Source organism: Hypomesus transpacificus, unplaced genomic scaffold, assembly GCF_021917145.1.
Source record: "Hypomesus transpacificus isolate Combined female unplaced genomic scaffold, fHypTra1 scaffold_274, whole genome shotgun sequence".
Taxonomy (NCBI): domain Eukaryota; kingdom Metazoa; phylum Chordata; class Actinopteri; order Osmeriformes; family Osmeridae; genus Hypomesus; species Hypomesus transpacificus.
In genome coordinates, this window is record NW_025813801.1 from 35,334 (window position 1) to 52,113 (window position 16,780).

Sequence of the window (16,780 nt, forward strand, 5' to 3'; positions counted from 1 at the left end):
AGAGTCTTAGGGAAGAGAGGCTTAAGCTACAGGCAGGAGCACAATGAAGCTGCGTACACCTTGGACATCAACAGTCTCGACCATGGCAATTTCCTAGAACTTATTATATTGTTGGGGAAATATGATGTGTGTTTAAAGGAGCACCTCAGCAGTGTAATTGAGAAAAGCAAGCAGATCCATGCTTCAGGCATACAAGGCAGAGGCTCTCTCATTACCCTCCTGTCCAAAACAACTGTGGATGCAGTAATCGATGCTATCAAGCATTTAATTCAAGAGAGCATCTCAGCAGACATCAAAAAAGCCGGAATGTATTCTGTGCAGCTCGACACAACACAAGATGTTACAGGGAGAGAGCAGTGTTCTGTGATTTTGAGGTTTGTGACGGATGCAGTCCATGAAAGGCTGGTTGCAGTCGTACAATGCAGCACAACTACAGGACAGTCGTTTGTGACGCTGTTAACAGAAGTCCTTGAGAGTCTGCAATTGGACATAGGCCTGTGCATTGGAAACGCCACAGATGGAGCCTCTAATATGCAGGGTCAATACAGAGGTTTCTCTGCATTAATGGCATCCAAAAACCCCACCCATCAGCATGTGTGGTGCTATGCACATGTCTTGAACCTTGTATTGTCCGATACCACCCATAGCGTCATTGAAAGTGGATCACTATTTGACCTGCTGAACGACATTGCCGTATTCATCAGGGACTCATACACAAGAGTGAGTGTGTGGGAGACCGAGAGCCAGGACAAGAGGCACAAACGCATCTCAACAATTGGAGAGACGAGATGGTGGGCTAAACATCATGCCCTGAGGAAAGTTTTTGGAAACTTTGGCAGACCTGATGGCGGCCTTTTTGTTGAAGTGGTGTCCACACTTTCTGCCATAATGAAGCTGAAGTCACTTGCATCAAATGCAAGAAACAAAGCCAGAGGATACAGAGACGGCTTACTTCGATACGAAACTGTGCTCACAGCTCAGTTATTCCTCCGGGTATTTGAGTTCACCTCACCACTGTCAAAATACCTACAGACCGGAGGAATGGACATCCTCTCTGCACATAGGATGGTCACCACAACACACGATTCACTTACAAAGATAGCAAGAGATTTCCCGGCCGTCAAAGATGCAGCTGACTGTTTTGTCCATTGGGCAAATGAAAAGCTAGAGGAGCAGGATGATCTAGATTTGGAAGTGGAGGCAGCACTACCTCAGAAAAGGCTAAAGAAGAAGAAAGTCTTGCCAGGAGAGATGGCCCAGGATGAAAGCCTCAGTGATTCAGAGAAGGCCTATGAGGTCAATGTTCACCACCAGATCCTGGATACAGCTGTTGAGGCCATGCACCACAGATTCCTCACTCATGGCACTCTGTATGCAGATTTATCCCTCCTACATCCCAAAAACTTCCCCCTCATCCAGACCAGTGGCGGTGCACTCCCTGTATCTGCACTTCAAGAACTCAGCAAGTGTCTAGTTGTGTATGACAGCAGGGCAACTGTTACAGATCTACAGATTGAACTCAGAAACTTGGCACAGCAATGGGACAGGCTGGTACAATCACAATTGGATAACTACGCAACTAAAGCAGTTGAAGAGGAATCAGATGGCCAAGAAGAGATGGAAATAATAAGCAAAACCTGTGTGTCTTGCAAAGAGTGCCCCCTGTGCTGCTACAAAATCCTTCTCAGGTTTAACATGCTGACTCACGCATATCCGCTACTTGGGTTGGCATACAAGTTTCTGCTAACCCTGTCAATAACTCAGGTAGCCTGTGAGCGGTCATTTTCCACCCTTCGCTACATCAAAAACCGACTGAGGAGTTGCCTGTCTGCCAGCAAACTGGAAGCCTTCATGTTGATGGCCATTGAAAAGGATGTCCTTGTGTCCCTTGAAACTGACACAGTGATTGACAGAGTTGCAGAGAAGAGCGAATCAATGAAGAAACTGCTTTTATAAGGTGAGATTTATGATAAATAAATACATTTGTGTTAAATTAGTGGATTTAATAAAAAATGTTGACAGAAAATAATGTTGTTATTGCTTTGCTCTCTGCTCTCCTCCTCTCTCAGGGTGCCCTTGCTGTTTTCAGTTGCTCAAGTTCCTGCTCATCCAATTTCATTGCCTTGCTACATATTTGTTCTTGTGGACTATTGGAGGGCCATTCAACATTTTCTCAACCAGTATGTATATCAGACTGTTGTCTAGCTCTATTTATTTTTTTAGTCATCAGTCCTGTCCTGCTATAATGCAATTGGTTTGTATCACTCACTTTTTGTGTCTGTCAAACTCTTTTTTTTAAGGCTGCCCTGTCCCCCAGGGGTGTTCCAGGGATGTGCATTTCATTGGTGTGGACTTCACAGGCATTCTTCAAATTTGTAAGTTTACAATACTGTTGTTTTGTGTTCTTGCTGGCATCCACCTGGATGGTCATAAAGCCTACTACTTTTACAGAGTGACTGTAATGAATGCAACTATCCATTATTGTATTACTTTAAAGACACCAATACTATCAATGTAAATTTTTTGAAACATTCAAATTTTCACTGTTCTCTTGACCCACCTGGCCTCTCTTTCTCTCCCCTTAGGTAATTTTTGGAGTGAAGGATTGCCTTCCCCTGATGTGGAGTTCACGTGTGTTCTTTTTGTTTCATTGTGAGTTTACTAAATAGCTCTTATTTTGATTATAGAAGAGACAGTATCAGATGAATCTATCATATCTGACTGCTCCTTTCTGTCTCCCTCAGAGCACCAAGGTCCATGCAGCCTTTTGTCTCAGCATATGTAAGTACAAAATGAGCTATTATCTCTCTGTTCACCTAAAGATTATTTAAACTATACCTTAACTGCTCTCTCTCTCTCTCTCTCTCTCTCTCTCTCTCTCTCTCTCTCTCTCTCTCTCTCTCTCTCTCTCTCTCTCTCTCTCTCTCTCTCTCTCTCTCTCATACTTTAGGGTGCCACTTTGACTTACTGTGTTATAATTTGGTGTGTTCTAGTTAGTGTAAATAAGATAATACATATATTGTGTATACTTCCTGTTGTTGTTGTTCTCTGTTCTTGCATTTTTTGCTGACTGTGAGACGGTTCAAACTGTACATATTATAAGCATTAGTCATTTCAGAGGAGATTTGACCTAGCTGCAAAACCTCCATTGTGCCCAAATACAAATGCAGAACCCTCTCTTCTTCAAAGTCCTGTAATCTGCCTTGTTTTTTTGAGTGTAAACATTTTGTAAGCGTCTAATCACGAGGATCTAATAGTTTTTTTAATCTCCACTCCTGTTTTTACATGTGGCCATTGAAAGAACAAAAGGTTATTTTGGGCTATTATATAAAAGATTAAAATTATGATCGTACCTAATTGTTTAATTTCTATTTTTATAAACAATGTACACGTTTGTATAAACAGTATTTTCATTAAACACTGAAAAGACATCTCTAGCAATGTTTCTTTGACAACCACTTTCACTTCAAGATGGGCATTGTGGCATTGTAGCCATCTCTCCAAAGATGAAAGTCTCTGTAAGTATAGTGAAAGAGTGTATGCATTTTTCAACATGGTTACTCTCATCCATGTAGGCTACTGCGCTTTATTTTAATTGTTGAAACAGCACAATATGCGCATATATCCTCTGGTATGTTGTGTGCCTCCGCATATCGTATAAATAATCTTGGTGGGCTGCCATGGCCAAAAATGCCAGGGCTGATTTCTTGTCCCAGTCCAGCCCTGTCTGGAAGGAGGTCAAGATCATAAATAATAACAGAACTCCCCTCCCTTCTGATATCAAAGGGGTTAGTTGTCCAGAGAAGATTGCTGATCTATGGCATGAGCACTACAGTAAACTATTTAATTGTGTTCAAAGTAACACAGTGAGAATTGATAATCAATATAAAGGTATCTCTGCAGACTTGATAGTTAGATCAGTAGATATTTATGATGCCATCCACATGCTAGACAACAACAAAGCTTGTGGTATGGATTCCATTTCTGCAGAGCATCTAAAAAATGCCAGTTATAGACTCAGTCCATTTCTAGCCATGTGTCTCACTGGAATTATGGTTCATGGTGTTCTACCGAACTCTATTATGTCAGTACTGTTAGTGCCTGTTGTTAAAGATGAGGCTGGTAAACTGAACAGCATAGACAACTGTAGCGCCTCTCTAGTTTGGTGGATTTGTAATGAGAGGTGGCTAACCTGAGTTCGTTAGTAATTGTTACTAACTTAAACCAATTTAACATATGAAAAAAACAATACAACCAACTGTTAAACAAAAACAGGAAAGATTTACTTCAGACAAAAAATCAGTTCTTCAGTTATTGGTTCAACATTTACATGACATCGTAATGCACATGGACACACAATACAAACTAGCCGGCAATGCTAACTACACGAATACCTTAATTCAGTACAGTTCTACGGTGCAGGCCTGAGTGTAGCTCGTGTGCGTTGTAGCCGTAAACAAAATGGCTGTTTCGCCAGGATGGCACAAAATAACAAGGAGCTGGTACCTCGGATCAGCAGTGCGGTAGCACACGCACTGCGGCAGAAGGGCGGCAGCAGGTGAAGGAGAGACCGACCAAATACTCTCGTGGATTTACGAGACGAACCAACTCAGGAAGAAGACTGAGGACGACGACAATCCCGACCTCCACCGGCTCCAACCTGGCACTCGCTGTCGCTAGTCTGGCGGCAAAGCCCGTGCTTAATCCAAAACCGCCAACAGCCAAACTCCTCTTTCTGGGTTATTGTTGTTGGTTGAGATATTCACCCAACAATATAAACATAACACCACTAATGATAATATAAAATCTTCACTCTTGGTATTTTACCGTACGCTACAATTTTCTTCTCCCTCCAACTCCTCCGCTCGCTCTGTCTTTTTCTACTCCAACCTCATCTACCCCAACTTCCCGTGTTACCCTGCCCTTTGACCTCAAACCGGATTGGCTTAACATCATAATCAAAATTAAAGCAACAACATAGATTCACAAAACATTCATCTTACTCTCTTCATATTTGTAACCGGTACATTTTAACATGCGTTTTTTAAACAACAGATATACATTTCCAAATGCTGTATTCAGTAAAACATGAACAATATGCATTTCTCATCAAATCAAAATCATACTCTCAAACCTTAAAGTCTATTTATTAAACTATGAACTTAAGTATTATGTATTCAAACTTTTATATTTATGTAATAGGATTGTTTCAACAGAAATGTTTACCACCCGGGCTACACAACTATCGACCCATTGCATTGGCCAGTATCTTGTCTAAAGTGTTTGAGAGAATTATTTGATTGAAATTGGAAATGTATATTCTGACTGCAGAAAATCAGTTTGGTTTTAAAAGAAAACATGGTACTGATCTCTGTATCTATGCTCTGAAGGAGATTGTCTCAGGTACACAAGTCTTAATTCATCTGTATTTTTATGCTTTATTGATGCTTACAAAGCTTTCGATCGAATTTGTCATGAAAAACTGTTTATGAAGCTAATAGCGAGAGGTTTCCCTAAACCTCTTGTGAGGATTTTGGTGTTCTGGTATGCCAATCAAACTTTTCATGTTAAATGGGACAATGTTGTATCAGCTGCTTTCCATGTTGGTAACGGAGTTCGACAAGGAGGAATTTGATTTCCCTTTTTGTTTAATATGGATATGGACGACTTATCAAGCCAGCTGAATAAGACAAATACAGGCTGTCTTGTTGGTGAATCTATTGTCAATCATCTGATGTACGCAGATTATCTGGTTCCACTCAGCCTGTTGCAACAGATGCTATGGGTGTGCTCTCAGTATGGCTTAGATCATGATATAAAATATAATGCAAAGAAAAGCCACATAATGATAGTCAGAAGTAATCAGGACAGGAAATTAACCTTCCCTACCTTTTATTTATCTGGCAGTCCCCTTGGTGTTTGTGAGGAAATAAAATATCTGCCATGTCATTTCTGATGATTGGACAGATGACAACGATATGTATCAACAGCGCTGTCAAATATATTCTCAGGCCAGTATGTTATTAAGGACGTTTTCTATGTGCTCAGATTCAGTTAAATGTTCCCTGTTTAGAACCTACATAACACCATTGTACACTGCTCATTTGTGGTCTATGTACAGGTAAAGGAGTATACAGATACTGAAAGTAGCCTACAATGATGCTTTTAGATTGCTACTTAATGTGCCAAGGTGGCATAGTGCTAGTCAGTTGTTTGTGTCTAAGCACGTACCAACCTGTAAGGCAATCCTGAGACAACTGATGTATGGTTTCAATGATGCTTTTAGATTGCTACTTAATGTGCCAAGGTGGCATAGTGCTAGTCAGTTGTTTGTGTCTAAGCACGTACCAACCTGTAAGGCACTCCTGAGACAACTGATGTATGGTTTCATGTGTCGACTGGACAAGTCTGAGAACTGAATAGTAGAGGCCCTGGTCAACCCTCTAAAGAGCTGCTATCGATTACTTGGAACTTAAGACTACATTGGCACAAAAGTCTTCATACTTTTTATGCACTGTATTATCTATGTTTTATGTTTTCGTTTTACTCTCTTTTTTATAGCTCTATGTCTGTTATTTTATGTGGAACTTGGCGTCTGAAATAAAGATTTATATATATATAAATACATATATATATATCAATGTTTCAGGATTTGTATAACCTTTTACCATTGCATACAAAATCGGAAATGCAATACTAAAAAGATCAGCTTTTGTTAAGAGATCCAAGATTACAAGATCCACAAGGCCTTGGCTAGAAACCAAGGAATGAGTGGGGGCTTGGTCAGCCCACACTCTCCTGAAATGTTGCGTGTGCGTCTTGCCAAGCCCGCGCGTGTGTAAGTTAAGGCTGAGTGTGTGAGGATGTGGAGCACGCGCGGGCAGGAGGAGGGGAGACATTCATTGGAAATTTGGCTAGAAATTAGCCAAGCAAGCATGTTTCAAATATTCACCAAAAATCGACCTTTGATCTTACAGTCAACTTTTTCACAGATTTGTGTTATAAACATTCTCAAGAGTCTTCATATGAACTTGTGATTGAATCAGAGTATCAGTTTTTGACTGGCTGATGTGTAAAGCATTATTTTAGCGTTAGCGATAAGTTCAATTTGCTTTATATCAATCATTTTTGGAGATATGAAGTTGCCTTTGCACACGGTAACATGTTGTAGTGTCTTCCATCGATATACCAAGTTTCGTGTTGATATCTCAAAGATTTGCTGAGACATGACTTCACATCCTGTTTGGCGGCTTTTCTGATGAATTTGATTGGCTGTAACGGACAAACGGTTGTGAGGATCAAAATTCTTTTCGATAACTTTTGTGAGGCTTGGTCTGAAGATCATCTCTGGTAACTTTGAAGAAGATATGACAAAAACTGTAGGAGGAGTAGGCTTTCAAAGGTTTTTGATAAAACCGGAAATAGCGGAAAATCTATATAACCGGAAATTGACGCCATGGTGTGCATTGAACTCGGCTTGATCCAGGGAATCCAAAGGTACCTCATTTTTGAAAATGGGTCATACGGTTCAAAAGTTGCGTGTGTAAACACAAGTCCAACTTTGACCCGTTGGTGGCGCTGGAGTGGTCTAATGGGAGACATGAAACTTGGTGTAGGTATAGAATCAACTGTCCTTAATGAGTGTGCCAAATTTCACAAAAAGTTGTCGAAGGGTTCTAGGGGCTGCCATTGACTTCCATGGAACAAGAATAATAATAATAAATATAACTGCAAGCAGTAATGGCGGATTCCTCCAAACATTGCGAACCATTGAAAAATGTATATTCTTGACAAATTGGAACTGTATAGAAAAATCTATGCTGCAGAATTACCAATGGGATACCAAATCTGAAATATAATACCATCAAGATCCACAAGGGCCTTTATTTCAACCCAAGGAGTGAAGGGAGGGGGCTTGGTTAGCCTATCCATTCCAGAAAGCCTTTGTGCTCTAGGGCGTGGAATGTAGCGCCACCTATGGGTAATGGTGGGACAGTTGTGGTGTGGTAATTACCCTTCAGTCATGATGCTGGGATGAATGTTGGCCTATATGTAGAGACCAGGGAGACAGACACACCGGCCAGCTGCCCTGATGGGTCCGTGGTAGATCATTAATGCGGGTTGTATCCTACAACGCTTGTGGCCTCCGAGTAGGACATACTGCTGCTGATAGATCAAGACGTTTGGTGGTGGACACATTGCTGGACGAGAGTGACATTGTCTGCCTTCAAGAAACCTGGATGGCCAAGCAAGATCTGGACAAATTGAACTCCCTACACAAGAACTTTCATGGTGCTGGAGAGTCCACTACCGATCTCAGCATGAGAATGGTTTGTGGGAGGATAGCTGGTGGTGTAGCTATACTGTGGAACATAAAATATGACCCAACGGTAAAGGTGGTGTGGCTTAACGTTGACTGGGCTATTGGGTTGGAGTTTAATCACAATGAAAATAAATGTACTATTGTAAATGTGTACACACCATATGAATCCTATGACCATGAGGATGAATTTCAGAACAAGTTAGCTTTTATTCAGTCCTTCAAAGAGGACAATAGTTCATGTTGTGTCTATGTCATGGGTGATTTTAATGCTGACATGTCAGATAAGTGTTTATTCGCACAACATCTGCAGCAGTTCTGTAATGAAACTAAATTAATTATATCAAGCGTTATTGCCTGATACAAGTTTTACCTATATAAGTGAAACGTGGCACACAACCTCCTGGCTAGACCATATTGTAACCACAGCCGATGCTCATGACTCACTGGAAAGTATAGAGATGTGTTATGGGCTGGCCACCACTGATCACATACCAGTTGCTATGCTGCTAAATGTTGAGAGTGTACCCTTGTTGCTGGCCCCCCAAGAAAACTGGACTGGTCAAAATTGACCAAAGAGGTTATGCACAGATATTCTCTATTAACTGACAGCTTACATAGTGATGTTGCATTTTCTAGGGATGCCCTAATGTGCACGGATATGAACTGCAAGGATAAACATCATGCTGAAAAGCTCTGTGCCATGTATGATGATATTGTCAAATGTCTTTATGCTTTCAGTGAAGGTTTTATTAATCACAAGAGTAAGGTCCCTAACGCACGGCCTGTCTGGAATGAGTTTGTGTCTGAGCAACATGCTGCTGCTAGAGAAGCCTTTAGAGTCTGGTCAGAGGCAGGCAGACCCAGACAGAGAGTGCTGCTTGATAACAAAAACCTCACAAATGCTAGATTTAAATATGCACTCGTTTCATTAAGAGAAATGAAAACACAATGAGAGCAGACTCGCTGGCCAGAAAGATGCAGAATAACAATCTTACTGACTTCTGGAAGGAGGTCAAGATCATAAATAATAACAGAACTCCCCTCCCTTCTGATATCAAAGGGGTTAGTTGTCCAGAGAAGATTGCTGATCTATGGCATGAGCACTACAGTAAACTATTTAATTGTGTTCAAAGTAACACAGTGAGAATTGATAATCAATATAAAGGTATCTCTGCAGACTTGATAGTTAGATCAGTAGATATTTATGATGCCATCCACATGCTAGACAACAACAAAGCTTGTGGTATGGATTCCATTTCTGCAGAGCATCTAAAAAATGCCAGTTATAGACTCAGTCCATTTCTAGCCATGTGTCTCACTGGAATTATGGTTCATGGTGTTCTACCGAACTCTATTATGTCAGTACTGTTAGTGCCTGTTGTTAAAGATAAGGCTGGTAAACTGAACAGCATAGACAACTATCGACCCATGGCATTGGCCAGTATCTTGTCTAAAGTGTTTGAGAGAATTATTTGATTGAAATTGGAAATGTATATTCTGACTGCAGAAAATCAGTTTGGTTTTAAAAGAAAACATGGTACTGATCTCTTTATCTATGCTCTGAAGGAGATTGTCTCAGGTACACAAGTCTTAATTCATCTGTATTTTTATGCTTTATTGATGCTTACAAAGCTTTCGATCGAATTTGTCATGAAAAACTGTTTATGAAGCTAATAGCGAGAGGTGTCCCTAAACCTCTTGTGAGGATTTTGGTGTTCTGGTATGCCAATCAAACTTTTCATGTTAAATGGGACAATGTCGTATCAGCTGCTTTCCATGTTGGTAACGGATTTCGACAAGGAGGAATTTGATTTCCCTTTTTGTTTAATATGGATATGGACGACTTATCAAGCCAGCTGAATAAGACAAATACAGGCTGTCTTGTTGGTGAATCTATTGTCAATCATCTGATGTACGCAGATTATCTGGTTCCACTCAGCCTGTTGCAACAGATGCTATGGGTGTGCTCTCAGTATGGCTTAGATCATGATATAAAATATAATGCAAAGAAAAGCCACATAATGATAGTCAGAAGTAATCAGGACAGGAAATTAACCTTCCCTACCTTTTATTTATCTGGCAGTCCCCTTGGTGTTTGTGAGGAAATAAAATATCTGCCATGTAATTTCTGATGATTGGACAGATGACAACGATATGTATCAACAGCGCTGTCAAATATATTCTCAGGCCAGTATGTTATTAAGGACGTTTTCTATGTGCTCAGATTCAGTTAAATGTTCCCTGTTTAGAACCTACATAACACCATTGTACACTGCTCATTTGTGGTCTATGTACAGGTAAAGGAGTATACAGATACTGAAAGTAGCCTACAATGATGCTTTTAGATTGCTACTTAATGTGCCAAGGTGGCATAGTGCTAGTCAGTTGTTTGTGTCTAAGCACGTACCAACCTGTAAGGCAATCCTGAGACAACTGATGTATGGTTTCAATGATGCTTTTAGATTGCTACTTAATGTGCCTAGGTGGCATAGTGCTGGTCAGTTGTTTCTGTCTAAGCACGTACCAACCTGTAAGGCACTCCTGAGACAACTGATGTATGGTTTCATGTGTCGACTGGACAAGTCTGAGAACTGAATAGTAGAGGCCCTGGTCAACCCTCTAAAGAGCTGCTATCGATTACTTGGAACTTAAGACTACATTGGCACAAAAGTCTTCATACTTTTTATGCACTGTATTATCTATGTTTTATGTTTTCGTTTTACTCTCTTTTTTATAGCTCTATGTCTGTTATTTTATGTGGAACTTGGCGTCTGAAATAAAGATTTATATATATATAAATACATATATATATATCAATGTTTCAGGATTTGTATAACTTTTTACCATTGCATACAAAATCGGAAATGCAATACTAAAAAGATCAGCTTTTGTTAAGAGATCCAAGATTACAAGATCCACAAGGCCTTGGCTAGAAACCAAGGAATGAGTGGGGGCTTGGTCAGCCCACACTCTCCTGAAATGTTGCGTGTGCGTCTTGCCAAGCCCGCGCGTGTGTAAGTTAAGGCTGAGTGTGTGAGGATGTGGAGCACGCGCGGGCAGGAGGAGGGGAGACATTCATTGGAAATTTGGCTAGAAATTAGCCAAGCAAGCATGTTTCAAATATTCACCAAAAATCGACCTTTGATCTTACAGTCAACTTTTTCACAGATTTGTGTTATAAACATTCTCAAGAGTCTTCATATGAACTTGTGATTGAATCAGAGTATCAGTTTTTGACTGGCTGATGTGTAAAGCATTATTTTAGCGTTAGCGATAAGTTCAATTTGCTTTATATCAATCATTTTTGGAGATATGAAGTTGCCTTTGCACACGGTAACATGTTGTAGTGTCTTCCATCGATATACCAAGTTTCGTGTTGATATCTCAAAGATTTGCTGAGACATGACTTCACATCCTGTTTGGCGGCTTTTCTGATGAATTTGATTGGCTGTACCGGACAAACGGTTGTGAGGATCAAAATTCTTTTCGATAACTTTTGTGACGCTTGGTCTGAAGATCATCTCTGGTAACTTTGAAGAAGATATGACAAAAATTGTAGGAGGAGTAGGCTTTCAAAGGTTTTTGATAAAACCGGAAGTAGCGGAAAATCTATATAACCGGAAATTGACGCCATGGGGTGCGTTGAACTCGGCTTGAACCAGGGAATCCAATGGTACCTCATTTTTGAAAATGGGTCATACGGTTCAAAAGTTGCGTGTGTAAACACAAGTCCAACTTTGACCCGTTGGTGGCGCTGGAGTGGTCTAATGGGAGACATGAAACTTGGTGTAGGTATAGAATCAACTGTCCTTAATGAGTGTGCCAAATTTCACAAAAAGTTGTCGAAGGGTTCTAGGGGCTGCCATTGACTTCCATGGAACAAGAATAATAATAATAATAAAACTAACAATAACAATAGGTTTCCTCCTGACGGAGGAATCCTAAATATAACTGCAAGCAGTAATGGCGGATTCCTCCAAACATTGCGAACCATTGAAAAATGTATATTCTTGACAAATTGGAACTGTATAGAAAAATCTATGCTGCAGAATTACCAATGGGATACCAAATCTGAAATATAATACCATCAAGATCCACAAGGGCCTTTATTTCAACCCAATGAGTGAAGGGAGGGGGCTTGGTTAGCCTATCCATTCCAGAAAGCCTTTGTGCTTTAGGGCGTGGAATGTAGCGCCACCTATGGGTAATGGTGGGACAGTTGTGGTGTGGTAATTACCCTTGGTCTATACTTTCAAAAAAGCTCGACCAGAGCATACCCCCCGCTCTCAGGGTACCAAGCTTCAGCTCAGTCATGATGCTGGGATGAATGTAGGCCTTTATGTAGAGACCAGGGAGACAGACACACCGGCCAGCTGCCCTGATGGGTCCGTGGTAGATCATTAATGCGGGTTGTATCCTACAACGCTCGTGGCCTCCGAGTAGGACATACTGCGGCTGATAGATCAAGACGTTTGGTGGTGGACACATTGCTGGACGAGAGTGACATTGTCTGCCTTCAAGAAACCTGGATGGCCAAGCAAGATCTGGACAAATTGAACTCCCTACACAAGAACTTTCATGGTGCTGGAGAGTCCCCTACCGATCTCAGCATGAGAATGGTTTGTGGGAGGATAGCTGGTGGTGTAGCTATACTGTGGAACATAAAATATGACCCAACGGTAAAGGTGGTGTGGCTTAACGTTGACTGGGCTATTGGGTTGGAGTTTAATCACAATGAAAATAAATTTACTATTGTAAATGTGTACACACCATATGAATCCTATGACCATGAGGATGAATTTCAGAACAGGTTAGCTTTTATTCAGTCCTTCATAGAGGACAATAGTTCATGTTGTGTCTATGTCATGGGTGATTTTAATGCTGACATGTCAGATAAGCGTTTATTCGCACAACATCTGCAGCAGTTCTGTAATGAAACTAAATTAATTATATCAAGCGTTATTGCCTGATACAAGTTTTACCTATATAAGTGAAACGTGGCACACAACTTCCTGGCTAGACCATATTGTAACCGCCCATGGACCGCCCATGCTTAGTATTATTAATGAATCTCTTGTAACTGGACAAGTCACTGACGATTTCAAACAAGCTATTATCAAGCACCTTCTTAAAAAACCAAACCTGGATCCAGGTTGTCTTAGCAATTACAGGCCCATTTCAAATTTGCCATCTCTCTCCAAAATTTTGGAAAAAGCTGTGGCAAAACAGCTCACTGAGCACCTCTCCTCAAATCAGCTCTATGAACCTCTCCAGTCTGGATTTCGTCTTCACCACAGCACTGAAACTGCATTAGCCAAGGTAGTCAATGATCTATTATTAGCCTCTGACGCGGGCTTTAGCTCTGTCCTTGTTCTTCTAGACCTAAGTGCAGCTTTTGACACTGTAGATCATGAGATTCTCCTGGAACGTATGGAGAACTATGTTGGGATTTCTGGTACTTCACTTCAGTGGTTCAGATCGTATCTATCTGATAGATCACAATATGTCCACTATGATGGTTGCTCATCCAGGAGCTCCATTGTAAAATACGGAGTACCACAGGGTTCAGTTTTAGGCCCTCTGTTATTTTCACTCTATATGTTGCCTTTAGGAAACATAATTAGAAGTTTTGGGGTAGATTTTCACTGCTATGCAGATGATACTCAGCTATACATGTCTATAAAGCCGGGAGAATTTCCACATGCTATGGAAACCTGTGTTTCCGGGTTGAAAACTTGGATGACTGCAAATTTCCTTCTTCTTAATTCGGATAAAACCGAGGTTCAAATTTTTGGTCCGAAAAAACACCGAAATAATTTATCCCATCTAACCTTAGACTTAGACGGCGTCAAAGTATCTCAAAGCCAGCTGGTAAAAAATCTGGGAGTCACAATGGACCCAGACCTTTCGTTTGAGTACCATATTAAGCAAATCACCAGAACAGCATTTTTCCATCTACGTAATATTGCCAAAATACGAAAATTCCTCTCAAAGGATGATGCTGAAAAACTAATACATGCTTTTGTTACGTCCCGATTGGACTACTGCAATGTGTTGTTCTCTGGCCTCCCAATTACCTACCTAAAAAACTTACAGCGGGTGCAAAATGCTGCTGCTAGACTATTGACTAAAACTAGAAAGTTTGATCATATAACATCGACTCTTATCTCTTTACACTGGCTCCCTATCCAAGCCAGAGCTGATTTCAAAGTTCTACTACTAACTTACAAATCTCTGCATGGATTGGCACCACTGTACCTCTCCGGTCTCCTTGCACCCTATTGCCCCGCAAGGTCTCTAAGATCTCAAAATGCCGGCTATCTGGTAATACCCAAAGTTAAGAAAAAAACTGCTGGAGGTAGGGCGTTCTCATATAGAGCACCTCTTCTTTGGAACAAATTACCCATCTCAATTAAGGAAGCTGATACTGTCTCAACATTTAAAACTAGATTAAAAACGTTCTTGTTTAGTCAATTCTATGATTGTTAAAGGGAAGTATGTGTGTACTTTCTATGTAAACCTGGGATGTGTGCTTGCCTATGTGTGTATCACATGTAACTTTTAAATTTTAATTATAGCTTATGTTCACATTGCCCAGCTAGATGTTACAAATAAAGTAAACCTGTTACTGTATATTGTTAGTATTATTATTATTATAGTTCCGTTGCTGTATATTGTTACTGTTATAGTTTTTATTACTAGTTGGAGACAACGGGGGACTGGCTGTTTTCATCCTTATTCGTATAAGTATAACCTACTTTAGAGTTCTTTCCCCTGGAACAGATTTCATGTTCCAACTGAGGGGGGCTGTCGTTGTTTTGGTGTGTGGGGCTGCATCAAATACCCTTTTTGCTCTGTTAAATTGCTGCACTAGTCCACACTTGACCGGTGGGGATCTCATTCTATTTTGACTGTAACTGTTAGCTGCTCCTGGCATTCTCTAATCCCTGCTCTCCTCTCTGTCCCCCCCCCACACATTCCCTGTGGTGTGGGGGGTTTGAGCTGTCAGGACCTGCTTGGTCGTCGGTCTGCCAACGCTGAACCAGGTCGTCACCCGGAATCCAGTCTCCATGACGGCCAACAGCGAGTTTCCCGGTCCCATCCAACGTCTATAAAGCCGAACAATGGATTTTGGTGTTTCAAAACCCATTGACACTGTATGACTATGTTTAGCTTGTGTTCTGCTCCTCTCTCTTACCAACCGTCTCTGGAGGAGGGGATCCCTCTCTGAATTGCTCCTCCCAAGGTTTCTTCCATTTTTTCTCCCGGTGGGAGTTTTTCTGGGAGTTTTTCCTTGTCTTCCTTGAGGGTTTAGGTTGGTTGAGGGGCAGTTCTATGGGCGCATGTGAAGCCCTCTGTGACATGCTTGCGTGTAAAAAGGGCTATACAAATAAATTTGATTTGATTTGATTTGTAACCACAGCCGATGCTCATGACTCACTGGAAAGTATAGAGATGTGTTATGGGCTGGCCACCACTGATCACATACCAGTTGCTATGCTGCTAAATGTTGAGAGTGTACCCTTGTTGCTGGCCCCCCAAGAAAACTGGACTGGTCAAAATTGACCAAAGAGGTTATGCACAGATATTTTCTATTAACTGACAGCTTACATAGTGATGTTGCATTTTCTAGGGATGCCCTAATGTGCACGGATATGAACTGCAAGGATAAACATCATGCTGAAAAGCTCTGTGCCATGTATGATGATATTGTCAAATGTCTTTATGCTTTCAGTGAACCTTTTATTAATCACAAGAGTAAGGTCCCTAACGCACGGCCTGTCTGGAATGAGTTTGTGTCTGAGCAACATGCTGCTGCTAGAGAAGCCTTTAGAGTCTGGTCAGAGGCAGGCAGACCCAGACAGGGAGTGCTGCTTGATAACAAAAACCTCACAAATGCTAGATTTAAATATGCAGTCGTTTCATTAAGAGAAATGAAAACACAATGAGAGCAGACTCGCTGGCCAGAAAGATGCAAAATAACAATCTTACTGACTTCTGGAAGGAGGTCAAGATCATAAGTAATAACAGAACTTCCCTCCCTTCTGATATCCAAGGGGTTAGTTGTCCAGAGAAGATTGCTGATCTATGGCATGAGCACTACAGTAAACTATTTAATTGTGTTAAAAGTAACACAGTGAGAATTGATAATGAATATAAAGGTATCTCTGCAGACTTGATAGTTAGATCAGTAGATATTTATGATGCCATCCACATGCTAGACAACAACAAAGCTTGTGGTATGGATTGCATTTCTGCAGAGCATCTAAAAAATGCCAGTTATAGACTCAGTCCATTTCTAGCCATGTGTCTCACTGGAATTATGGTTCATGGTGTTCTACCGAACTCTATTATGTCAGTACTGTTAGTGCCTGTTGTTAAAGATAAGGCTGGTAAACTGAACAGCATAGACAACTATCGACCCATTGCATTGGCCAGTATCTTGTCTAAAGTGTT

The 16,780-nt window shown here is 40.9% G+C and overlaps 1 protein-coding gene across 8 annotated transcripts; it reads left to right on the plus strand.

The window, feature by feature from the left end:
* The first annotated feature begins 206 nt into the window (after nt 1–206).
* On the plus strand, nt 207–3,737 carry LOC124463284. 8 transcript variants are annotated; one of them, XM_047015120.1, is made up of 6 exons: nt 207–1,581; nt 2,112–2,180; nt 2,301–2,375; nt 2,586–2,652; nt 2,745–2,781; nt 2,951–3,737. In XM_047015120.1, coding segments are annotated over exons 1-5 (1,488 nt in total). In that variant the 5' UTR covers nt 207–306; the 3' UTR covers nt 2,747–2,781; nt 2,951–3,737. The 8 variants fall into 8 exon arrangements, 2 of the variants coding, with proteins under 2 accessions (XP_046871076.1, XP_046871074.1); XR_006955556.1 differs by having other exon boundaries at nt 207–2,375; XR_006955554.1 differs by having other exon boundaries at nt 207–2,652.
* The last annotated feature ends 13,043 nt before the right edge of the window (nt 3,738–16,780 follow it).